Source organism: Lepidochelys olivacea (assembly GCF_965140295.1).
Source record: "Lepidochelys olivacea isolate rLepOli2 genome assembly, chromosome: 17".
NCBI classification, from domain to species: Eukaryota; Metazoa; Chordata; order Testudines; family Cheloniidae; genus Lepidochelys; species Lepidochelys olivacea.
The window spans coordinates 381,779-408,002 of NC_140427.1; the positions used below are offsets into that span (position 1 = coordinate 381,779).

Sequence of the window (26,224 nt, forward strand, 5' to 3'; positions counted from 1 at the left end):
ATTGAAAAGATTGACTGTTTGGTTTATAGAGCAAACAAATAAGAACAGGTATAGAAAACAATGAAAGGACTAAAGAAGGTAAACTGGGTGCTCCATTTCCCCTCTCTAACAATACAAAAAGAAGGGCCATTCAATTAAACTGAAAGGCAGGATTTTAAAAAAGACAGCAAAGTATAAGTAGTCTGCTGAATTCATTGCCACAAGACGGAAGCGAAGACCTTAGCTGGACTCTAAAACAGATTAGTTATTTATATGGATAACGGCCCAGATCCTCAAAGATATTTAAGTACCAAACTCCCATTGATTTCTGAGGATCTGGACTAATGAGAATATGCACACGTTACAAGATTAAAAAAAGAAGGCTTGTAAACCCTCATACTTCAGATATAAACCAACCTTTGATAGTGGGTAAAAAAAAAAACTGTCCCTATAAAGCAGTTTATTCTTTGAGTCCAGTACATGGATTCTTTTTCTTACACTTCCACTGAAGAATCTAGTTGCAACCACTGTCAGAGACGGGATAGAGGACAAGATAGTACACTGGCCTGACCGTAAATCTTCCTTTGCGTCTTGGACAGAACAGAGTTCACTAATAACGTTTTAATAGAAAGAAAAAGAGGACTTGTGGCACCTTAGAGACTAATTTCAGAGTAACAGCCGTGTTAGTCTGTCTTCGCAAAAAGAAAAGGAGTACTTGTGGCACCTTAGAGACTAACCAATTTATTTGAGCATAAGCTTTCTAAGGTGCCACAAGTACTCCTTTTCTTTTTTCTTAGAGACTAACAAGTTTATTTGAGCATAAGCTTTCGTGAGCTACAGCTCACTTCATCAGATGCATTCAGTAGAAACAATTAGCTTGAAATATTCAAGACCAAGAGGGAAAAAAAACTATTAAAAGTATTGGAAAGGTAGGAGCTCTCCTGATGAGAGAGAAATGGTCAAATCAGAGTCACTGTAGGAGAAGGGCTCTCTCAGCAGGCCAATGCTGGATCGCTCATTCTGCTGCTTATATTACACCTGCAGGACCTGTCTATTGTCCTCAACAGACTCATGAATTTAAGCTACGCTCAGCTCTACAGCATCTCTCTCAAAGGACCTACAGTGTTATAGACTCAAATAGCCACACAGCCAGAAAACAAAATCTGCACTAATTTAGTGACCTTCACCTTACTCCGCCCCCAAAGAGCTGCAGCACTCACGCAGTTATAGTGAACCGTCCCCAGCTCCATTCACACTCACACTCACGCTCACACACGCGCGCGCGGATGCGTCTGAGGGTCAGTGTCACTGTTACATCACGGGGGCTCCCTGCAGCGTCCCTGCCAGTGTCAGGAGCGCAGCAAAGCGCTGAGCGGGGTCCACAGGCGAGTCCCCCTCAGCCCCTTTCGCCTCCGCCCACAGGGCCCTGCTCCTCCGAGGCCACCCTTCGCTCCGGGCGCCCCCGCCCCCCAGCGCGCGAGAAAGGGCCCAGGCGGGGGGTGGGGGGAGAAACGGAGCCTCCCCGGGTTGCCGGAGCGATCCCCCAGCGCCGGCAGAGAGGCCGGGCACTGCCCGCGGCAGGGACCCCGACGCGCTGCGCCGCCGGGCCAGCCAGGAGGGACCCAGCGCCCCGCAGCCTGCCCCAAGCTGGCCGGCCCCTGCCCCGGCCTCGCCGCTAACCGGCACCTAGACCCCCGGCCACGGGGCAGGCACCTGACCGCGGCCCGCAGGCACCCGGCTTCCCCGGGCAGCGGGCCCGGCTCGGCGGGCAGAAAGCTCCCCTCCCTCCCGGCCTCCCGACAGCCCGCGCGAGGGACGCCTGTGCAGCGCAGCGCAGCGCCCGCCGCCTCCGCGGCCGCACTCACTACTCCTTGATTAGCACCATGGCGGCCCCGCCGCCGCCGCGTCTCCCGCCCGCTCCGGCTCGCGCTGAAGGTGACAGGCGCCTCCCGGCCGCTCCACTGCGAACCGCACCGCGCGGGGGGGGGGGCGGAGCGTTTCTGCGGCAACCATGCGTCACGCAAACGTACCGCCCTCATCATCGCGTGGAGGCGCGATCCTCCGCAGTGCCCCGCCCACTCACAGCCAACCTTAAGGGGACCGTCGCGGGTGGGTGGTGTCCAACGCGCATGTGCGCGGGCGGCGCCTGGCTAGGCGGGAAGGAAGGCTGGCAGTCGAGGGCTGCTGAGCAGCCGTCTCGCGCCTGGGTTCTGGCCGCGGGAGTCGAAGCTCGAGCGCCAGCAGCACCCCGGGGCGTCACCTTGCCCTGATAGGCCCGTGGCCTGCCACAGGGCTTGGTCGGGCCGGGCCTGAGGAGAGCTGGCCTCGCCCCTCAGCCCGCAAGCTACCGACAGAGATGGGGGCAGGAGGCACGCCTAGCACAGGAAGCCGGAGTCCAAGGTCAAGATCGCCTCTAGGTAAACCAGGGACAGGCTGTTCCCCTCAGGGCCAGGGCTGGCCCCGCCCAAGCTCCCTGGGGCGAGGCGGCTCTGCTGGGAGGTGTGCCAGGATGCTCCCTCGGAGGCTGGGTAGTCCCGTTTTCTGCTCCTCCGAGGGGCAGCCCTGTTGACCATGTGGCAGAAAAACGCAGTCTTCACTCTTAGGTTGTTTACAACAAGTTGGAGACCAATTATTCTCAAGCAATTGCAAGCCGGGGAGGGCACATGGACAGGGATTACCCCTTCCTAGGCAGGTCTCCGCCTGATAAACAGTTAGGGTCAGCATTTATACCTTTTGTTACATACAATAATGATCAACTGCTGCGTCTTGTTTATACATATTCCTTCCTGATATTACTTTTTTTCAGCAGTTCATGCTACAGTCTGTGTTCCATTCTTACCTAACACAAGCTCAAACAGCATCTCTTACAGTTTTCCCACTCGCCCAGGCCCTGCCTTAGTCTTGCGTTATTAGAGTTAGCCTGATTCTTGCTCTATATCTGCGTCCAAATCCCCTTTATCCCTTTTTCACTTCCCCACTCCTCCCTTTTGTGCTTCTAGCACAACTATCAGTCTTAAACCTCCATTTTCATCAAACCTTGTGCCATAAATATAAAGGGAAGGGTAAACACCTTTAAAATCCCTCCTGGCCAGAGGAAGAACTCTTCCACCTGTAAAGGGTTAAGAAGCTAAGATAACCTTGCTGGCACCTGACCAAAATGACCAATGAGGAGACAAGATACTTTCAAAGCTGGAGGGTGAGAGAAACAAAGGGTCTGGGTCTGTCTGGTGAGGCTTTCGCTGGGGACAGAACAGGAATAGAGTCTTAGAACTTAGTAAGTAATCTAGCTAGATATGTGTTAGATTATGATTTCTATAAATGGCTGAGGAAATAAGCTGTGCTGAATAGAATGGATATTCCTGTCTTTGTATCTTTTTGTAACTTAAGGTTTTGCCTAGAGGGATTTTTCTATGTTTTGAATCTAATTACCCTGTAAGGTATGTACCATCCTGATTTTACAGAGGTGATTCTTTTTACTTCTATTAAAATTCTTCTTTTAAGAAACTGATTGTTTTTTCCTTGTTCTTAAGATCCAAGGGTTTGGGTCTGTTGTCACCTATACAAATTGGTGAGGATTTTTGTCAAGCCTTCCCCAGGAAGTGAGGTGCAAGGGTTGGGAGGATTTTGCGGGGAAAGACGTTTCCAAACAGGCTCTTTCCTAATAAAATAAACCCGGTTAGACGTTGGGTGGTGGCAGCGAAAGTCCGAGGGCAAAAGGTAAAATAGTTTGTACCTTGGGGAAGTTTTAACCTAAGCTGGTAAAACTAAGCTTAGGAGGTTTTCATGCAGGTCCCCATATCTGTACCCTAGAGTTCAGAGTGGGGAGGGAACCTTGACACCTTGTATTTCTGATTTTAGATCAAATGGTTCAGCCTCATGGGCTTTGGTTGGATGCAATGACAACGCGCGGTTAGTATGAACGAGGAAGGTGTTGTTATTATTACGTCCTTTACTACTACTGCAACAACAACAACATAATCCTAAACTGAACAATAAAAGCATTAACATTCCTAGTGTAATATGATGGGGTTGTTTTATAGCCTTAGTTACATAGCACAATGCATCATAATTAGTACATAATGTAGACACTCTATAGGCTGTATGAAAGACATATTTTTCAATTTGATATATTTTGAAGCATATGAATTTGACCTTGTAATTCAGAGATTTCCTGGATCTCTGGTAGGAATGAAAGCAAATGTTGGAACCGGTCTGGTACTAAGGCTGTCCAATTAAAGGGTATCTGAAACCTAAGGGCTGATTGTAGGATTCTAGCCGCAGGCCAATAAATAATACGATTGCCCTCAGCAGTGGTGAGATTTAAAATGTATGTCTTGCAAAGTGGTGGCCTTAACATACACACAACTGTCATTAGCTTGGAAGAGCAGGTGTCTTGTCAGGGTAGTTCCTTGTCCCATACCTTCCCAACAAATGCCATGAACAGTGACAACTTCTCCTGGCTTCAGTGTTCTTACACACTGAAGCTGTGGGGGTTCTAAAGGCCAGAGTGTCCATTGACTCCCTATCTAAACGTTGGGTGTTACTCCAGGAGCACTGACTACAAATCGGTTAGGCATACCAGGTAGTTTAATTTCCCAAATGTCTCTGTGAATTATCCAATCCCACATGCATCCTCCCCACAGATCCGGCAGGATTTGGTATGTGGGGGCCCACATCCCTCCAGTTGGTCTGTATGCTTGGAAGGAGCACTCTGAACATCTGCACTTCCTTCCAGAAAATCTCCAAGTACGTCTCCATGGCCACAGATCAGATAATACTCCTGAAGTATCTGTAAGGGCAGTGGGCCAAGCCTGATGCTCCAGATCACTCCGAATGGCCATGAGCTAGTCATTCAGGAAATCCTAAATTTCTGAACAAGCCAGATCCCACTACAGTGCCTTCCCAGCCTCAGTCATATTTAGCACCATCATCGTCAGAAGTTTCTGGGTCATTGAACTAAGGGCGGAGATAACACGTAATTCATCAACTCAAGCCTGTATCTGGGTTAACTGTGCTCCCGTAATAAGACCTGTGGCTTTTTCCAACTGTCCTAATTTTTCTTTCTGTTGTTGGCCTTTATAAATATTCCAAATTGCAGCTGCGCTATTGGCACCATCCCATAGGTGTCCAGCCAAGTCCCTCTTCTTTCTAGAGGAAACCCAGGCCCTTTGCTGTGCTAACCTAATGGCAGCCCCTTTTGAGCAATTAGGATATGTAGAGGTGACCTGAAAACTGGATAAGGGCAGCATGAATTTTATAGTCCCGAGAGTAGTATTAATCACAGTCCATCGATATCCTAACACATCTCTCTTTGATGAAGTACCATACCACATCTGTTGGCCAAACACTTTCATGTACTTCCAAGAGGCATTAGCATTAATAGCATAGGAAGGGGTATATTGTAATATAGTGCAGGTTAAATTATTAGTTACTGGGATTATTTCAGTACAGATAAAATTTCCGGTGGCAGAACAGACTCTTTGGGTATACATTTGATTATTCACTAATTGGGTGACCAAATAACAATAAGGGCCTCTTTCATCTAACATACTGCAGACTCTAGGAACGGCCATCATATCTACCTCACTATAGAACCCATTAATCTCAATTTTCAATTCTTAGTGCTCATTTGTAGTGATATCACATATTTCTATTTCCACCGACCCGTTTGTTTTCCACTCAATTGTTCGCTCATATGAACTATTCTGAACCTTAAAAAATAACTTTTCTGAACAAAAGTAAATCACTAAGATGTGAAGGCCTTGGCCATTGGGTTTCATTAGAATATACAGTATTGTCTGTATTTGGGTAAATTACAGGGGTGGTTGCAAAGTTGCAGTGGATAGTGGGGGTAATGTTCGTGGCAGCAAGGCGTCTTTGGTATTCGTCATCAGGAAGCCAATTAGGGAGTGCAGTACATTCTGATGGTACTTGTCTGTAAGCACAAAGCCCAGATCCTGGAAGAAATCCAAACCTCCACTCCACTCCACATTCCCAAGAACGGTCCCTGCAGTTCCCTCCCTGCCAATATACAATACTCAGTTTCCTCCACCTGGGCCAATTTTTAATGTCCTTTGTCATCAGGAATTCCTGGACCTCGGTGGTTTCAGCAGAGCGAGTGTTCCTTCTCTCTTGGAACAGTCGTGGTTTAGCATTATACAGGGGAGAGGTTACTAGCACATCACTCTGTAATGATTTGCTTCTTGTAGCGAAATCCAAATGCATGGTAGTTCTGTCAATGACAAGGGAGAGGTTACTAGCACTTCACCTTGTCCTTTTCTCTTGCAATCCAGAAGGAACAGCAGCATCAGAAGGAGAGAGAGGCCAATCATCAGTCGGAGAGTCATCTCGAGATGGAGGGGCCTTTTTGCAGTGAGAAGCATGGGTCCAGGTCTGATTGCCTTTTACTTGTACCTCCTGCTTTCAAAACACACAGTGATGTAAAAAGGAAAACACCTCGTATTGCAGCCCCTTGGAGCCTAATAGGCTTTTAATTAAGTAGCATTGTGTACTTACATTCCTTTCACCCCTTCTACAATATACACTGCACATGTTCTTTTCCTTAACATCCTTAACCCCTTTATACATTTTGGGTGGTTAAATTCCAATAGACACCCCTTATGTTCTTTTAGCTAATCTGACTAAAATATTCATAGCCAAATGATTTCAATCAAATAGTCTCTTTGCCTGGATTTATTTACAGACATTTCTTTGGAAAAGGGCCCATTTTTCCTTCAGAATGGCTGCAAAGAAACCAAGAATTTTTTCTTTTTAGCGTTTTTACAAAATCCAATTGATGATTCCCTCCAACAACTACAGAGTTAACCTTTCACTCTTTCCTTAAATCACTTGCTTATTCTCCCAAAACGACACCCCAGTCAACTTAGATTTTTACCATTCAAATGATTGTTCCAGGGGGTTAAATTCCCCATGCCTATACTTACTGCTTTCCCTTAGTCCTGCCACCATGCCCCTCAGGGCTTCCAACCGGGTTTTCCATTTTTTTTTCTCTGCCTGCCTGGGTCCGATCCTTTTTTCCTTGCTGCACTGTCCCTTTCCCTGGGCACAGGCTTTGTTTCACTACCAACTTAGCAAGGTGTGTGGGCTCCTCAACCAGCCCCCACCCCTACTGGTCTCTTTCCTTAAACATTCTCATTCACAAGGGCTACCTGAGTCCTCCCCCATGAAGCTTGCCACCTGGACAGAACACACAGACAATTGGTGTTTTAACTGTTCAGTTTTCTCTAGCTGCCAGGTACACATCTCTTCTTATTGCCCAGTCCTGCTATGACCAGGGGTAGACTCACCTGCACCCTTTCCCCGTAGACCGGGGGGGGAGAGGAGGAACGCTAAACCTCTCTCCGGTTCTCAGGCATACTGTGACTGAGAGTGGGGCTCACCTTTAATTATGCAGTCCTCAACGTAAAATACCACCAGTGCTAGGCAAACCAACGTGAAATGTCAAGGGCAAAACAGAGAGATGATGTGCACTCTGCAGAGCTCCCCCCTCCACAGTTCTTCACCAAAACTGTGACAGATTTCTGTTACCAATCTACCTGTGCCTCAGTTGATCAGGCTAAGACTGCAGGATCGTAGGGGCGGAGATGAAGAGAACACACCATGTGACTAAATTTTAAAGCTTCATTAATAAAATAACAAACAGTGATGAGTGTGGGAACTGCTTTCACGTCACTCAAAGGAAGGAAGAAGCGTAAGTGCTCAAACCCTGACCCACTTTCATACTCACAAACATGCTGCCCAGGCTGGCCAGGCCCGGGGGTAGGAGAGACAGAGAGAGAGAGAGAGAGGGGTGGACGGGAGGTTATCCTGTGCACAGGTTGTCCAGAGATACGCTGCAAAAATCTCCAACTTACTTCTGCTCTTGGGAGGGTTGGTTGTGTTGTGGGTTTTTTTGTTTTTTTTTTTTTACGCCCTGGGGTCTCTTGGGTCTTCCCTTTCAGAGACCTTTGCTCGGTATTCCAGTCCGAGCTGGCTGCCAGTGGCTTCTTCAGTGTCTGCAAACCACACCGGCTCCAAGGTTGCAAAGGCAGACTGTTGGGTCTCACTGGGCAGCCAACCTTTGCAAATGTAATCTCAGTCCTGCAATTTGTTTTGCCTCTGTCTATATTTTTCACATCCAGCTGGGGTTGAAAGGCGTGTGTGTGCGTGCGCTTGGCATGATCTGTGTTGATTTTTGACCTTGAACGCAGAGCAGCTCTCTCTTTATCTCTAGGCCAAGCTGACTTTCAAATTAACCCATTCCTTTCCCTCCTTGCTTTCAGCCTTAACTAATTGGGGATATAAAGGAGCAGAGGGAATTGCTCAGGTAGGGAGGCATCCGGATGCTTTGCATTTAGTTTTCAAATCCTGTACTTGTTTTAAATTTTTCCTGGGAGTCCTTCAGACTCCGCACACGAGACTCGTGAGTCTCTTTGTGGCTTCCTCCCACCAATAAACAAATTTCTCCCACTGTATGTCAGAGGCTTTTGGTGATGTAAGGGTTCCTCTGAGGTATATGATTTTATCTAGATCGAAGGTACCTTCTAGTGAGAATTGTTTAGATGGACTATCGTGTGTAAAAATTCCAGTTTTCTAAATACCTGCAGGTCCTAGGACCATAATGCACATGCATATAGTACGCAGGGGTGCCCTTCGGTGGTGTAGGAGAATTCTTAGACTGTCCCCAATGCATTTTGCAGTCACACAGGGGAATATCCTGTCCGCTCAATGGCTCATAGGGGACCCCTGTCCATTTGGCAGCTCATAAATTAGGGAAGATTTTCACTCACACCCCAGGAAAGGGTCCACTGGGTCACAGTTTCCACCAACTAGCGGCTTAAGTCTGGACCTGGTCAGTGGCTCATAAGTAAGGAAAATTCTCTGCTGGGTCACAAAGTTTGGCTAACCCCCCTTGCTTTCAGAACTCCCACATGGGGTAGCCCTGGGGCAGCTGGAGTCGGCTTAAGTCTTGGACTTGATTAGCGGTTCATACCCGCCTTCATTCATTCATACACACACATTCGTTCCCCATACCCTGATGCATCTCATTTAACAATAACCTTAATTCTTTATGTCCGGACTTAATACAACCTTTCCCTTATTTGAGGCGGCAAAAACCCCTCAGCACCGATACATTAACCTTATTGAGGGTGGCAAGACTAAATGCTCAGTACCACTTCAAACTAACCTTATTAAGGGCGGCAACAGTTCCTCAGTACCACTTTGCATCTGATCTTGTTGCTTAATCAATAAGTTTGCATGGCGTAAGCTCCAAAGGGACAGACGGCCCCACAGGCAGTCCTCTTCTAATACCCCAATAGAGATTTCAAAGGGTCTCTTACCTCTGTTGTGATGCCATGGGGTTCGAAGGGGAACGGTCTGCAGTAGCTACCGCTGTCTCAACCAGGCATTGCCATCCAAGTCACGGCACCAAATTGTGGAAGAAAAATGCAGTCTTCACTCTTAGGTTTCAGAGTAACAGCCGTGTTAGTCTGTATTCGCAAAAAGAAAAGGAGTACTTGTGGCACCTTAGAGACTAACCAATTTATTTGAGCATGAGCTTTCGTGAGCTACAGCTCACTTCAGCGGATGCATACCGTGGAAACTGCAGAAGACATTATATACACACAGAGACCATGAAACAATACCTCCTCCCACCCCACTGTCCTGCTGGTAATAGCTTATCTAAAGTGATCATCAAGTTGGGCCATTTCCAGCACAAATCCAGGTTTTCTCACCCTCCGCCCCCCCCCCCCCCCCACAAACTCACTCTCCTGCTGGTAATAGCCCATCCAAAGTGACCACTCTCTTCACAATGTGTATGATAATCAAGGTGGGCCATTTCCTGCATAAATCCAGGTTCTCTCACTCCCTCACCCCCCTCCAAAAACCACACACACAAACTCACTCTGCAACAAGTCAGAGACAATTTATTCTCAAGCAATTGCAAGGGGGAGAGTGCATGTGGCCAGGGATCCCCCCTTCGTAGGCAGGTCTCTGCCTGATAAACAATTAGGGCAAGCATTTATACCTTTTGTTACATACAATAACTATCAACTGCTGCGTCTTGTTTATTCATATTCCTTCCTGATATCTTACTTTTTCTCAGCAGTTCCTACTACAGTCTGTGTTCCATTCTTATCTAACAGCATCTCTTACAGTTTTCCCACTCGCTTCCCACTCGCCCAGGCCCTGCCTTAAAGTCTTGTGTTATTAGAGTTAGCCTGACTCTTGCTCTATTCCTAAGAAAACTAAGATATCTGTGTCCAAATCCCCTTTATCCCTTTTTTACTTCCACAACAAGTATGGCCCTTCCCTCTCTTGTCTCCCCCTCCCAACTCAGCTGGCGCACAGGCTGGTTCCTGGGTGCCTGGTCATTAAGTATTGTAAAAATAGCAATTAGGATAACTTTGGAAAGAGTAACTTACTTCTGTAGTTAATCTTTTAGCTTCATGTTAGCTGCAGTATCAGTAACCCCAAGCACTCAACCAAAAAAAGGCCCCAGAAATCTTCACACTTTGTGGGGGCATTTAAGCCAAACTCTGAGTATTATTTGCCTGCTGGGTTTTGAGCTTTTAGGTTACAATTGGGGTCATGTTTTTCCAGCATTTCTTCACAACCAAGAGGGCTATAAACTTTTTTTTATTTAAATGAATGCTGAGATTCTCACGTTCCCAATAGCTGGTGTATTAAGAAAAAGAGCAAATATCCTAAGAGTTGTCAACACTCTAAGAATCACTGTGAAAACCCCATGTTAAGCAACTACATACCAACTGCCAGATCCACAAAAGGGGTTAGGTGCCTAACTGCCACTTTAGGCACCTGAGACCAAAAGTTTGCACCTCCGAACCATCCACTCATCTTGCCCAACCCTATAGGTGCCTGAATTCCCCAGGTGCCTACGTTTTCACCAGTAAAGTCCCCTCAGTGCCTAGGGTCCAATCTGGTATGTGATGTCAGAGCATGGCTAACTTGAACACAGAGGAAGTGGAGGTAGTGCTCCCTTTATACCCAGTAGCCCAGTGCAGTGTTTTTCAAAGGAAGGCATTGGGTCACTCTGGTCAGCACTGCCGACCAGGATGTTAAAAAGTCCTGTCGGCGGTGCTGTCCAGCTAAGGCAGGCTAGTGCCTACCTTTTTCCACATTGTGCTGCACCCCAGAAGCAGCCAGCAGCAGGTCTGGCTTCTAGGCAGCGGGGCCCCGGCCCCGAGCACCAACTCTGCACTCCCATTGGCCAGTTCCCTGACATGATCAGGGTAGTCAGAACCTGACCACTAGCACAGAGAATCATTTTAATCTCATAAAAAATGTTAGGTTAGAGGCTGTTTCTGCAATGACGCAGCTATCATTATCAATAATAGTTATGTTTGACTCATTAAAACCCTTTTTGAAACAAAAGCTTGACCTTGGTTATTTAGTGTAAACTGACTCTGGGAAATAAAATGTTTCTCAGCAATCTGTAATGTTATTCCTTAGGAGAACTGTCCCTGAGCCTGTCCATGAGTTTCTGTTCTGTAATAGGGTTAGTGGGTACTTTGGTGTGCGGGCACTGAGAAGCGTTGTCAGTGTGGGGGTCTGGTTGTGCAGTTACTTGGGTGTAATGACTAGAATGGTCATGATGTTAACCTGGAAGAAAGGGAGTCACTGAGCAAGTTTTCCCCACACTGGTGTAGTTATTGGAATGTGCTTCTTTTGAGTATAGTGTCCCTGTGGGTGTTCTACCGTAGGATGCATACATCCAGGGCCGTCCCTACCCATACACAAAGTACATAGCTGCATAAATTTCCTGGTGCCCTACACAGCTGTGTGCTGTTCCAGCCCCTGCACTGCCTCTTCCCCGTAGCCCTTGCTCCGCCCCTTCCCACCCCCACTCCAGCCCTTCCCCTGAGGACTGCAGCAGGGGTCAGGCCCACCCTGCACTCACCAGGCGGCAGGAAGTGGAGTGACCTGTCTCCAACCCGCTCTGCTGGCTTGTGCTGGGGGGTGGGTTTCCCCTGGCCCCCCAAGCCTGCTCCTGCCCCCCCCCCATGGAGGCTTGGGGCCCCACACAGCCCCCCCAAGGGCGGCTGCATAGGCTAGGGACAGCTCTGCATACACGTGCGCATTCTCAACCAGTGACTGCAAAGTAGCGTTTTCAGGCTAATGGCTGCACGGAACAGTGCATCATGCTGTGAACAAGGAAACATATGAGCCCACCACCAATCAGTTCCTTCTCAACCACCTGCAGTTCATAGAGAGTTCTGCTGCCTGCTGTATTCAGCTCCCTATCTTAACATGTAAATTGTGTGTGTGAGTAGTTACTTTATTTATATTTTACCTTTGTTTCAGTTTCTGTTAGTTGGGGTTGGGAAGAAGCAGAGTTCCTTCCTCTTCCCCGATTTTCTGTGTTAGGAGTATAATTATGACCAAGACACAGGGTTTAAGGCTGTGAGACTTGCCACATGTCCTTTCCCCACAGCGATGGGCATTCCAGCTGCCTGCGAGATTTGAGGCACTCCTACAACCCTGCCAAACGCAAGGTCTGTTGGGATTTTCAGGCCAGATCCAAGGAGGACAGGAAGGCTAGATTTAAGATGATAGTAATGGAGCATATCCTAGCTCACAAGGGATTTGCTCTCCCCACCACCCTATACATCAGCCTCTATGTCACAGACATCCTCAGTCACTTTTGCTGCTTCATGTGCAACCCTGGATAATAAGACTTCAAAAAAGAGTAAACACGTCTCCCATCAAGGAATTAAAGAAGAGCATTGATCACCGCATAAATCCTAATCTCAAGAGACCTCTCATCGATGAAGGTCCAATTCCAATCACTCAAGGTCCAAGGAAGACGCTCTGCTTGAATATGCCTGCTGCAAGAACGGTTACTTCAGCGGCACCATCTGATGCCTTGAGGCACAGGGCTACCACTCATGCACTGATATCTCACAGTACCTCTGAAAGGGGACATGCAAAAACAAAAGAAGGAAGCCAACCCTGGGGGGTAGGACTGACGGTAGGGGAGACAAAAGTATTAAGAAGGCATGTGTGTTTGCAGCCTGAGCCTGGAGAGCCTTTCCATTTCCCCTGCTTTTTATAATCACCCAGTATTATCCAAAGCACAGGACTTGGTGGTGATATGGGACTTCAACTACCCAGACATCTATTGGATAATCTGTGTCCTGATGTGTTATTTTTCCCAACAAATTCTTGGAACGTATTGGAGACAATTTTTTATTTCAGAAGGTGGAGAAAGCTACTGTGGGGAGGCTGTTCTAGATTTGATTTTGACAATTAGGGAGGAACTGGTTGAGAATTTGAAAGTGGAAGGCAACTGGGCTAAAAGTGATCATGAAATGGTAGAGTTCATGATTTTAAGGAATGGTAGGAGGGAGAACAGCACAATAAAGACAATGGATTTCAAGACTTTAGCAAACGCAGAGTTGGTAGGTAAAATCCCATGGGAAGCAAGTCTAAGGGGAAAAACAATTGAAGACAGTTGGCCGTTTTTCAAAGAGATGTTAAGGGCACAAGAGCAAACTATTTCACTGCGTAGGAAAGATAGGAAGTATGGCAAGAGACCACCCTGGCTTAACCAGGATATCTTCAATGATCTAAAACTCAGAAGTCCTACAAAAAGTGGAAACTCTGTAGAATGTTTTCTTGTTACCCTTTATGTCCCTAGCTAGTCTGATCTCATTTTGTGCCTTGAGCTTTCTAATTTTGTCCCTACATACTTGTGTTTGTTTATATTCATCCTTTGTAATTTGACAAATACATTAGAACCAAGAGAAAGATCAAGGACAGAGTAGGCCCATTACTCAATGAGGAGGGGAAAGACAACAGAAAATGTGGAAATGGCAGAGGTGTTTAATGACTTTTGTTTCAGTTTTCACCAAGAAGGTTGGTGGTGATTGGAAGTCTAACATAGTGAATGCCAGTGAAAATGAGGTAGGATCAGAGTCTAAAATAGGGAAAGAACAAGTCAAAAATTAGACAAGTTGAGGTCTTCAGATCACCAGGGCCTGATGAAATGCATCCTAGAATACTCAAGGAGCCGACTGAGGAGATATCTGAGCCATTAGCAATTATCTTTGAAAAGTCATGGAAGATGGGAGACATTCCAGAAGACCAGAAAAGGGCAAATATAGTACCCATCTATAAAAAGGGAAATAAAGACAACCCTGGGAATTACAGACTTGTCAGCTTAACTTCTGTACCCAAAAAGATAATGGAGCAAATAAATCAGTTTGCAAACACGTAGAAGATAATGAGGTGAATAAGTAACAGTCAGCATGGATTTGTCAAGAACAAATCATGTCAAACCAACTGGATAGCTTTCTTTGACAGGGTAACAAGCCTTGTGGATAGGGGGGAAGCGGTAGACGTGGTATATCTTGACTTTAGTAAGGCTTTTGATACGGTCTCACATGACCTTCTCCTAAATCAACTAGGGAAATACAACTTAGGTGGAGCTACTATAAGGTGGGTGCATAACTGGTGGGAAAGTTGTTCCCAGAGAGTAGTTTTCAGTGGTTCACAGTCATGCTGGAAGGGCATAATGAGTGGGGTCCCGCAGGGATCGGTTCTGGGTCCGGTTCTGTTCAATATCTTCATCAAAGATTTAGATAATGGCATAGAGAGTACACTTATAAAGGGTGTGAAACACTGGAAAGTGTTACCTAGGGAGGTGGTGGAATCTCCTTCCTTAGATATTTTTAAGGTCAGGCTTGACAAAGCCCTGGCTGGGATGATTTAGTTGGGAATTGGTCCTGCTTTGAGCAGGGGGTTGGACTAGATGATTACCTGAGGTCCCTTCCAACCCTGATATTCTATGATTCTAAGCAAGACAAGAAGTAATTCTTCCACTCTACTCTGTGCTGATTAGGCCTCAACTGGAGTATTGTTCTGGGTGCCACATTTCAGGAAAGATGTGGACAAATTGGAGAAAGTACAGAGCAACAAAATGATTAAAGGTCTAGAAAAACATGACCTATGAGGGAAGATTGGAAAAAAAAATTGGGTTTGTTTAGTTTGGAGAAGAGAAGACTGAGAGGAGACATAAGTTTTCAAGTACATAAAAGGTTGTTACAAGGAGGGGGGAGAAAAATTATTGTTCTTAACCTCCGAGGATAGGACAAGAAACAACGGGCTTAAATTGCAGCAAGTGAGGTTTAGGTTGGACATTAGGAAAAGCTTCCTGTCAGAGTGGTTAGCACTGGAATAAATTGCCTAGGGAGGTTGTGGAATCTCCCTCATTAGGGATTTTTAAGAGCAGGTTGGACAAACACCTGTCAGGGATGGTCTAGATAATACTTAGTCCTGCTTGAGTGGAGGGGACTGGACTAGATGACCTCTCAAGGTCCCTTCCAGTTCTATGATTAGAACCACAGTCTTTCAGGGTGAAGTTTGGCCTTAAAAAGGGAGTCCTAGCCCCTATCACTCCTCAAGTGGCCAGAGGGATCATTGTTGAGGCATCAAAGCCCTCTTGCAGGGGCTAACCTTGTATGGAAGTTAGGGGTATAGCAGAAGTACTTATTACTTCAGTCATCTGGGCTACAGTGAAGCAAAAGCCCCATGTTAGAGTCTTATAGGCAGGGGTGTTGTTTTAAGGTTAGCAAATTGGACCTTTAATCAGTTTGGTATATTGTTCTCATCTAAGTCTCTACAGACAGCACAAAAGCACTACACTTCATGCACCTTTCAAAGGGCCTGTAACAGCAATGACACCTTCAAACTGTGAAGCAAACTTCAAATACTACATGGAAGATCATGGCATTCCTTTCACACAGTCACCACACAGCTGCTACATTAAAATGAACTGGTAAATATCTAGAGTCTAGTTTGAAGGGTGGGGGGGAGAGTATGGTAACAAGCCACACCTTTCTTCCAAAACAGATCATGCTTTCCTCTCCCTGCAGCTACAATAGGGTCATCTTATTTCAGACCGGTGAGGAAATCTATTACCTACCGTAGTCTTAGTTGGAAGTTACCTAGAAGAAACTTAGCATAAAACCAGCCTTCTGTGTGCTCAAAATTTATATGTACTATAAAGACTACAAGAACCACACACAGCTTACACTAATTTACCTAACCACGTTAGCCTTCCAAAATAGTGATATAGACTTACAAAAGCTTCAAGTAAACATAACGAATGTATGTGTGGGGATTTTGGCAGTTAAAGCTGGGATCAAAGCAGTGCTAAGAAATCCCTTTTTACAAGAACTTGGGGAAAGCAATACTAGAGCAAAGTCAGAGCATGGGGTGAGACAAACAAAGTTCTGGCCACACTAAAGCCCAGATGGATTCTACTACTTGGCAGTTGAGACTTGAGTTCCTACAAACTCAAGAGATATTGCTGCAGATTAGTCTGCGTGAGATATCCTCACACCCTCCAAATCTAGCACACAACACTTTAACCCAACACTCAGCCATTAGCTCAGGAATTATCTTGATAACAGCAACCTTCTATATGACACAATCACAAATGGTAGAAGGGCCAGGATCCCATTTTTTAAAAAAGTGTAGATACTTACACATCCCTCAGATTATTCTAGTTTTGAACCCAATCCCAGTCTTCTCACTAAAGTAAGAAAGCGTTGTTGTGTTAAAAAGACTGCAAGCTAGGGCATATAACTGGCTATCAGTAACTATTCTCAAAGTCCATCTGTTTATGCCAAAACCATGCCCCCATCCTGCAGTCAGGCCCAGTGAAATAAAGCTATGATTTAGAATATCTTCTATAGAAGCCACATTTATTACGTTAAATTAAAAAAAAAAATGCATGCACTTTTTATTTATGAAGGGACCAGCCTTCTAAAGTACAGGGCTCTGTTAAGTCAGCTACACAGAAAATTGTCCCACATAGTAACAGTTTATTTTGATTTTAAATAAAAAGTACCCAAATACTTATTTTTTAAGAACATATAGCAGTAAAGGTGTGAACTACATTTCCCATTTCCTTCAAGAAGTCCCAATAAGGATTTGGCATTCAATGAGAGAACACACATATACACCCCCAGTTGTCTTGTATTTAACCTGTACCCTATTTCAGCATAGGGGACTACAGACAGAAAAAATTGCCAGAGCTAGAATTTTGCAAAAGTACTGGGGTTAACAATGCATACTCTTGCAAAAGTTGTCATCTCACTTACATGGAGGTCAGGACCAAGTCTGTGTCTGATTGAAAAATGGTACCTTGAGCAGCAATGCACCCAACAGCACCATGCTGGGTCTGATGCAAACTTGACAAATTATTGCTAAACAAGATCCGCTTATGTTTCTCGGGGGGGGGGGGGTCCGTCCTAATTCTGACCTCAATGGTTTTGACCTTAATTTTATTTGAAGTCTGGCTTTTTTTCATTAGCTTGAAAGACAGGATGGGCAAGTACCTCTTTGGTTAAACTGCAGTACAAGCCATTTGGCAGAAGGTGTTGTGTAATGCCTATGCTTACATCTCCTGCCCCTCCCCCCACCCCCCCCAAGAGATCAAGGTGGTACCTTTACGATGCTCAGCCTCAAAAAGACTATACTGATTAGTTTAATACCATATTTATTATTTAGATTACTGTAAGAATACACATCACTTTACAAACACATAAGATGACACAGACCCTGCCCCAAGGAACATACAGTATAACTCAGACAAATACAAAAGGCATAAGAGGAATGCACACAGCACTGGGAGGGGATTAATGCTTCAAGGGTGAAGAGAAGAAATGGTTTTAGAGGAAGTAAAGGGAGGTTTGCTTGGCGCATGGGAAGTTGTTCCAAGAATGTGAAAAAAAGAGGACAACAGAAAGAAAAGGATTGGGTACAGTGCAGGACAGTGGGTGCTGAAGTAAGCACAGAAATGGGGTAGATAAGAATATGCATCTATAAAAGCAGTCACTGTTTCAGTTAGTTCCACAGAAGTGAATGTTGTGAAGTTTTAATTGAAAGGTGCTGTTTTACTGCCACTTCCCAGCAGAAGTACTTATCTAGTGATGTAGATTAATAAATTCATAACAATACATATTCATGTGGATACAGGCAGCCAGGAAATTGAAAGTTGTAGCTACAAAAATATTGACAGGTTTCAGAGTAACAGCCGTGTTAGTCTGTATTCGCAAAAAGAAAAGGAGTACTTGTGGCACCTTAGAGACTAACCAATTTATTAGAGCATAAGCTTTCGTGAGCTACAGCTCACTTCATCAGATGCATCTGATGAAGTGAGCTGTAGCTCACGAAAGCTTATGCTCTAATAAATTGGTTAGTCTCTAAGGTGCCACAAGTACTCCTTTTCTTTTTACAAAAATATTGTATCTGCTTTGTCCTGCATTCCAGTGTTTGTCTCTGTATTTTGTCTCCTAAACTAGTCAGCTTGTCAAAATGGAAGCTTTCTACTTTACCCATACTTTAGTGATGTTTTAATTATAATCTCATTATTTTGCAGTTTTCCTCTAAAAGACCTGTGGAGTAGAGGCCACTCTCACTATGTTAGGGGCTGTTATATTAATTACTGCAAAAGTGTTTAGGTCAGAATGAAACTCTCAGCAAAGTTTGCCTTTGTTTTCTGCAAAATATCCACTGGCCAATCAGTTATACATTAAAGCCTGTTTTCAATACAGCTTTTGATTTTCAGAATCCTAAATAAAAAGACCAATCATATCCAAAAAAGTACCCCTATCAATGCCAGGAGTCACCCCAAAATGCAGGCACACCTTCTATACAGGCACCACTTAAACAGACTTGGAGACACATCCACATCATAGCAACAAGCATTTGCAGACCAGGGTGGTGTTCTGTTTTCAGACATTCAGGGGACATACACTGATGAGATGAGCTGTGTCTTTTTGGATTGGAAGTGCATGGAGTTGTGAGTGATGCACAGAAAGCATCTGAACGCTAGAAAACGTTTTTTTTCTAGCAATTGGAGATTATGAAATTAGTGCAACTCATTTGCTCAGAATTCAACATTAATGCATTTAAAGGGGCTGTGCACGCGTATTAGGGTTTCTTCTCTGGATCATACTGCTGGACAGACTGAGGACAAATACCTCATTAAACTCACTCTGCTGTTAAGGAAACATGTTCATGGGCAGCTTAATTTAGGATAGCAAGACATGTTAAGTATGAGCGTCCTGGCAGAATACAGTTCCATGATACACAGGTAAGGACCATATTCACCACTGTAGGGATGAGAGTATTTTGGTTGTCCTGTTAGACCTTTACATATAGACATGAAAGTCTCTTGTTTCTCAGCATTTATACCACACTCATCACCATGGTATCTGAGCCCTTTACAATATTAAATATTTTAAAGCATCTTATAAAGCTAGGGTATCAAACAGTTGTGGACAGATCTGGTCCAGGTAACTTGAATTCATGAGAGCACCGTAACTAGATTCCCCACAATCTCAGTTTAATTTTTTGGTAAATGATGTTTCTAGCCTAAATGAGTGCAGAATTCCTCTGCCTTCTATTCAAGTGAATAGGGTATCAGTTCTAAAGCCTAGAGATCACACATCAATGTCAACATACTGTATGTTAATGATTGCATTGCTGATCATTTCAGCAAATGGAATAGGGTTGGAGAGAAGCCCTCCACAGGAGGGAATTAGTCATTGCAGTGGGGATGTAAATGCAAGAATAAATGTTTAGTTACTCCATAAAGGCTGTATTGACCCGATTTCTGTGTAAGCCTCCCAGAAACATTAGTATGGTCTCTGCTGTGGATCAAGAGGAATATGCCCCCCCCCCCGAATTTATATCCTAGTCCCCTTACCATGATTAAACATGGAATCTTGGGCTCTCCTCTAATGAATTTGAGACCCCTGTTAAGGTTTCCATGCAGTAAGGTCATGCAGCTGGCAGACTGCGATTCTCAGACTGTCTGCATTTGTAAGGCATGGAACTAAGGATTCTGGCTGCAATTTGCAAAAGCACCCACTAACTGGATGCTCAGAGACAGTTTAAAGGGGCCTGCTTTAGGGAGGGTGGGTGTTCAACACTTTCTGAAAATTGGGCCCCTTTAAACTCTCTCATAGTGGGCATCTAAAATCAGTAGCCAGTTTTGAAAATTAGGTCTCTGTCTTTACCACATTATTCTCCAAAGCTGATGGGGTGAGCTGACTGCAGTTCATGCCACAATTCCAACTCAAAGATTTTACTAAAAATCTGATGCAATATGTGAGCTGATCTTTCCTTGTTGAGTAAACAGTCCTGGAGTGAGCAGGTGTGCAATATCAGAGCATTTAGGTGTAGCAACACTTGGCAGTACAGGATGCAGAAATCTACAGAAAACCATCCAGAAATACTCTTATTACAAGGAAATTAAATTACTGCTGGTATGTCTTCCAAGCACATATGCAAATTTTTCTCTACTGTTTAAGACCTAAATTGCCAAGTTGAGCTGTGCTCCCTAATTGTTGCTTGACACGAAAAAAAAAAAAAAAAAAAAAAGCTGAAAAGGGCAGTAACACATCTCCAAAGCTCCTCAAACTTATAAGAAGCCACCAGAATAGAATAAAGTACTTTTGCATTGATGCAGTATTAAAACATAAGACATGGTTACTTTTGAAGTGTGACAACTGATGAAGGCAACATGTAAAAACCCACAAGTGTTTAAAATATACTCGTTAAGTGGCAGGAATCTATTCAAAACAGGCAAGCAGATCTGAAATAAATGTTTTGTCATTGTTTTGTAAATAGCATATGGGATTTTACAATACAGTAACACCAGAGGGCGCTGCTGCTCAATCATTATGCACTGGCAACCTAACTAACCCGATGAGTCTGTTAAGGATTCTAACAAAGTGATTCTTTTCCATGGTGCCATTCAAAATACCTTCAGAGCTTACTCTTTAAATGGAAAGGGTTCGGGTAGTCTGCTCACCTGAATGTTTTAATCCTGTATAGCAAAGCTGTTAGCTTTCCATTCTGACAAACTCTCCCTCTTCCCCCCCAGATCCAAGGTCACTTCCGACAGAGCATACAGATGCACCATTGTCTCTTAATCCCAGTTTGGAGTTACTGGACAGTGACAGCAGAGTCTTGTGCTTTTCCTGCCTGGTTCAGAGGGGACGTTCAAGAAACTCTCCCCTGTGCCAGGCATTGGAGATACTGTAAGACTGAGAAAGCACCACTACTGCATTTGCTATAGAACACCAGACTCAGGGTTTTCCATAATCTCCCCACTATCACAAGTACTAGCTCAGCTCAGCCCAGCCAATAGGAGTATTAAGCATACCACCCACTGGCCTTTACCCAGGGTTGTGTAACCCTGTTCAGAGCAGGTCGAGATGGAACATAGGCAGCCTGTGTGCACTAGTGCTCCTATTGTAGAGCTGAGTCACTGATAGCAATAGCAGGAAGGTTATGGAAAAACAAAAGTCCAGTGTAGACAAGGCCCAGGAAAGGCATGGCTAGAAGAGATAAGCAGGTCAAGAATTCCCTTTGTATTCCCCTCCATGTCTGAGCAGAGACCTCCTCGGATACCCCCAAGTCCACTTATTTTTCTGTGAAGTCTACCCAACCACACAGTCAGTGATCTCTATCTGTCTTGTCCAGAAAGAGCACAGACATCCTAGGAGGCTCCTCTTGCACTGCCAACCAGAAGCTTTTGGTCAGCTACAGGTAAGTTGGTGTTCAGCAGTTCAGAGTGTTGGATTCTCTCAAAGGGGGCTGTTATCTGAGCACAGGAGAGAGGCTACTGCTGTGAGGTCCTGCTCAGACTTAGTGAAATTGTCTAACCATGTCAATCTTCCATGTGGTCACAGGATCCACTTCCTACATGCAAGTCCAGTTCTGCACTGTTGGTTCTTTTCAACAGTAAGACAAATCAACAAAACCAGCACCTAGAAACAGAAAGTTGTTTTGCACCATAGGACCCAGTTTTGAAAAAGCCTTTCAGCTCTAATCAAAGATTATCTCCAAACTACCAGCTGCTGCTCCTCTCTTAGGGCCACTGCAGGGAGAGGAGAAGAAGAAAGGCAACACTTCCTAAAGCACTTAAGACAAGGTCCAATTTCCAGCTGAATGGTTCAAGACAGCAGACATCTTACCATGTAGACAAAGCTTACAGGCTGGGGTAGAGGACTACCAGGCTGCTGGAGGGTGGTGAGGGGGAAGAGCAGTCAACTGGACCCTTCATTTTGGCACATGTGGCAGAATCCATTGCTCACTAACCATCTCTTTACATTATATGGAGAAAAAGTTTCAGCATCAGAGATTAGTGTTTAGCAATGAACTGAAAATCTACTTCTGAAGACACAGCACGAATTCCCCTTTCCAATGTTCACAGCACAGGGTTTTCAAGCAAGGGACTACAGTCCTGTAGCCAAGCTTGGTAATGGTGAGTAAAATGTCATTCTCCTGCAGCCAAGACAGTGCCAGTTAGGGCAGGCTTCAGCTCATTCAATTTGTGATCTGTGTAGCTTTTAGAAAAGGAAAGAAGAAGAGGGAGGCCTCCTCCTGGCATATACATCTTAGAAACATACTCCGTCTTCACTCTAAGGCAGCTGATCATGCTGTGTGAAGCTGGCAGAACATGGAGAGAAGGATCATGACTTGGGCCAGAGGTAGCCCCATTGAAGTGGTAGGGGAACTCATGAAGAGGAGGCAGTGTTTGAAGCACTGGCTTAAACAAAGGCTTCCTCATTGGGAGTGCCATTGATTTTGAGGAAGAGTTTGGCATCGTCACTTCTCTGCTGTTTCTCTCTTTCTAGCCTGCGTTTATAGCAGATCAGATAGACCGGCAGGCAGAAGCCCAGCATACTCACTCCAAGAAGCCCCACATTCACCTACAAGGACAGAGACAAGCAGCATTAGATAGGTAGGAAAGAGACAATCCAGTGACACACACCTAAAAGCCAGCCCCAGGGCCTCATTATTTCACCCACCCATGCTGGACGTGAGAGATGCCCTGCTCAATACATCTGCAACAGCCTACAGGGGGATTTTAGTTATACAACGTTGCCCATAGCTCTCTATGCAGATTCTGCTAGTAAATGCTGCAAAAGCAGGTCAGTCAGTGCCATGTTTGAAGAAATTTCTTTGCTATACAGAAAGCCACGGCTGTGACTGCTCTGCCTTGCCCTATTACAGACTTCAGCCAGTCTACAGCACTGACATTTTCTCAATCTCTTATGCTCATGGGAAGGAGAAGGGGATTGGGGCTGTTCCATGCCAACACTGCTGGCCCTGCAGTTCAGCTAAGTGCTAGTGGGAGTACACCCAGCATCTGTAGTGGTGGCTTTCCCAAGAGCTGGCTATCATACCCAGGAATTAAGCTTCTTCCTGTCTAGCTTGACTCCACTCACTCATGAGACTGCTTGCAGGCTTCCTCTTCCTCCTGCACCTCCAACAGAGCCATGTAATCCTTCTGATGCAATCTATCCTTGCCCCCTCTAAGCGGCTCTGTTTCAGGGCTTTAAGCAAGTTGCCTGAGGCAGGGTTGGAGTGAGAAACCCCACATAGCCCCCATCCCGGACAGATACCTGACCTTCACAATTTAAGATTAGTGCAAGCAGCAACCAAAACATAGTGCTCGTTGGGAATCCTGAGGCTTGCAGCTCACTGGTGCGTAGTTCTGCTGCATTCACTGTCAAGGGGAGAGAGCGAGACTCCCACCTAAAAAATGATCTCACTACACCTACTGCACATGAACTGGCAACAGAAATTAATGCTGCAGCTTTCCTTCCCTTCCCCTCCTTAGATCCTTTCCATTTATACTGGTGGTTGTGGTGTTTCACTGTATAAATAATGAGCTTCTAGAAAGAAAAAAATCCAGCCTGTCTTCTTGAAGGCATTTAGGGCAGACAAAGACAAAACGGACAGGTCCAAGAACATACAGAATTCCTAACACATTTGAGAGCTGCTGAATAGCCTCTGAATACCGCCATCTGCACAGGAAAGGAACATCTCCTAGAGGGGCCCAGCATCACTGCCAGCACTCCCAAAGGAAAGACATCTGATTCCTCATTTTTATGGATGCTTACTCCCGACCTCTCAAGGAGAACATGAGCCCTATGACCCTACAACCAGGTTTCAGACCTGGGTCAGCAATCCACACCAGTCTCATGCTGCTGGAAGTGTGAACAGGGTTCTCCTCATCCCCATTTCCAATATAATCACTGGTCAGATTCCAGCACTCTCACTGCTACTTGTATAAAGAATCATCTACCCTGGAATGCCCAGGCACAGGGCATCAGCCAAAACTATGGCTCGATTTAACACAGGGCTCATTAACTTTAACCACACATCTTAAAGGTAATGTGAGTTAAGAGAAGTTTAATAAGACAGTCTGGTCTGTGCAGGCATTAATTAGGAAGGACTATTAAAAAAAAAAAAACATACCCCAGAAATAAACAGCATTGCGCTTGGGTGGGCAAGTTGCCTTCCTCTAGAGCAGTTATTGGTCACAGTCTGAGGAGAGCAGTGTATTTGACGACCATAGGTCTGCGTAGAATCCCTTTCATTTTGGTTGATTTGTGAGGAAGGGATTCCTTTTCAACAAAATGAAACTGGACCTCACCACCAACCCCTCATGCTAAGTTTGGGGCAGACTATATTTACTCTTCCCTCTCTTACCCAAAGAGGGTCTCCTTTCAATGGTCCCATCATTGCCAGGAACAAGGGCTGCTGCAGAAGAGCAAAGAGGGCACTGACCAAAGACTGCAGTCCCGTCAAGCTGCCAAACTGCGTTGAGGGGTATCTGTCAACGTAGAAAGCAACATAGTTACCACACACCACCTTGAATCTTTTGTGCTACTCAGGGGACCAGACTGGGCATCTCTCCCAGCAGCAGGTTCCTAGCTCACAGCTCAGCTGTACAGAACTCAGGAATGTCTCCTTGTGTTTGAATATTATGTGTATTAAGATTGGCATTTAAGGCAGTGCAATTCAGGGTCCAAGTGTCTCTTCTCTGGATTATTTTCCACCTGAATTTTCGAATATAGGGTTGGGGGGGTTTTTTGTTTGTTTTTTTTAAACACACAAAATTGCAGATTAAACATAGTGCCATCGTCAGCACAGGCCCGTTTGGAGCGCTTCTCAGTACGCAAAGGAAACAAAAAAGGGTGAAAACAATAGATTTTCATAGGGGCTTCTTCAAATTGTACATCCATCTGAGCCAACATCTGGGGCTGGGCCATCAGTTTCATTCCCACAGCTCATCTGGGCACAACAACTAACTCACTCTGGAAATCACCAAAACCCTGTACAACAGGTTAGTATGTGCCAGACATGTTTTCTTATTTAGAAACAAAGTCTGATCCTCTGTCAAATTCAACTATATTGTTGACTGGAAAGTTGTTGAGTAGTAGATATTACTTACAAAAAGCAAGTCTTGGGACAGGTTAATGTCTTTGTTTTTCCACGGTTGTGCAATTTTTTAATTTGACTCTTAGAAAAAGAGGTGGGGTTGGACAAAACTTCAACTTTTTTTTTTTTTTTAAATCAGGTTTGAGAGAAAACTGTTTAAACCAGGATGTTTCAGAAGTTGCAATGGACAAGTGGACTACTGTCTACACTGACAGGTATCAACACAGCAGAGGACTCCACATCTTTGTTAAAAGCTACCATGGAACTTAAAGAGGAAGACCTCTGCAAGCAAAGCCCCAGATAGATTTACTAATGGATTTTTGAGTCCAGGCAGTTAGGTTTTTTTAAAAAAAAAAAAAGTTATAGCAAAAGTTATTGATCTTTTTGTCTCTCAGTCCAAGAGTTCAGGTCAGAGGAAATGGATCTTCCCATTGTTACATAAGTTTTTTTTAGTTTTGGAAGAGAACACTGATGTATATATATTGAGAACTTGTATATGTTGGATACAGAATGGATGATCCACGCTACCGGGTAAAGGTGTGTAGGTCTCATTAACTATGTATTTATTTTGAGCAATGCTCTGACAAGCTGATAAATGTCTAGAAACAGCTAGTCTGCTCTGAGACCAGAGCTATGTGCTCCAGAAGTCAGAGTGCCCTGACCAATATTTCATCAAGACATGTACCTGTATCTACTCATAATTAGGGCGAGTTAGCTAAAGTTTTCAAGCTTTTTAACCCATATGATGGTGAAGCCAGTTTAGGATGAATTGCACCTGAGGTCCACATTAAGCATATCTGTGCTTGTTTCACTGCAATAAGTAACTACAGGTCAGCATTAGGCACAAGCAAGGAAAGTAATGGACACAGCAGTCCTGCTGCCAAGTCCTGTGGTGACCCAGAGTAAGCCATAAGTAGACTCGGTTGTTCCCTCTGACAGCAGGATCTCACCATCATGTGTCCCT

General features: G+C 44.9%; 2 protein-coding genes and 2 long non-coding RNA genes across 7 annotated transcripts in view; 1 reads left to right on the forward strand and 3 right to left on the reverse strand.

Annotated features, from left to right (window-relative positions):
- PITPNA (phosphatidylinositol transfer protein alpha) overlaps positions 1-1,974 on the reverse strand; it is a 47,512-nt gene extending 45,538 nt beyond the window's left edge. Inside the window, exon 1 of one of the 2 annotated variants that reach the window (XM_084650975.1) lies at positions 1,845-1,974. In XM_084650975.1, the coding sequence (XP_084507101.1) occupies positions 1,845-1,864 (20 nt within the window). In that variant the 5' untranslated portion in view covers positions 1,865-1,974. The remainder of the gene's footprint in view (positions 1-1,844) is intronic. The other variant, XM_084650974.1, reaches the window with a different exon arrangement.
- Positions 1,975-2,039: 65 nt separating this feature from the next.
- On the forward strand, positions 2,040-25,872 carry LOC311532484. The gene is made up of 3 exons (XR_014714391.1): positions 2,040-2,396; positions 6,273-6,370; positions 25,400-25,872. It is a non-coding gene; the product is annotated as an uncharacterized lncRNA (long non-coding RNA).
- Positions 3,994-8,140, reverse strand: LOC311532483. Of its 2 annotated transcripts, none has more exons than XR_014714389.1 (2): positions 7,854-8,140; positions 3,994-6,396 (listed from the first exon to the last, which is right to left on the reverse strand). It is a non-coding gene; the product is annotated as an uncharacterized lncRNA (long non-coding RNA). The 2 variants fall into 2 exon arrangements; XR_014714390.1 differs by having other exon boundaries at positions 3,994-6,399.
- The window catches only part of SLC43A2 (solute carrier family 43 member 2), a 56,770-nt gene continuing 48,732 nt past the window's right edge, over positions 18,187-26,224 (reverse strand). For both annotated transcript variants that reach the window (XM_084650972.1, XM_084650973.1), the window contains exons 13-14: positions 24,529-24,652; positions 18,187-22,739 (exon numbers count right to left, since the gene is read on the reverse strand). In XM_084650972.1, the coding sequence (XP_084507098.1) occupies positions 22,578-22,739; positions 24,529-24,652 (286 nt within the window). In that variant the 3' untranslated portion in view covers positions 18,187-22,577. The remainder of the gene's footprint in view (positions 22,740-24,528; positions 24,653-26,224) is intronic.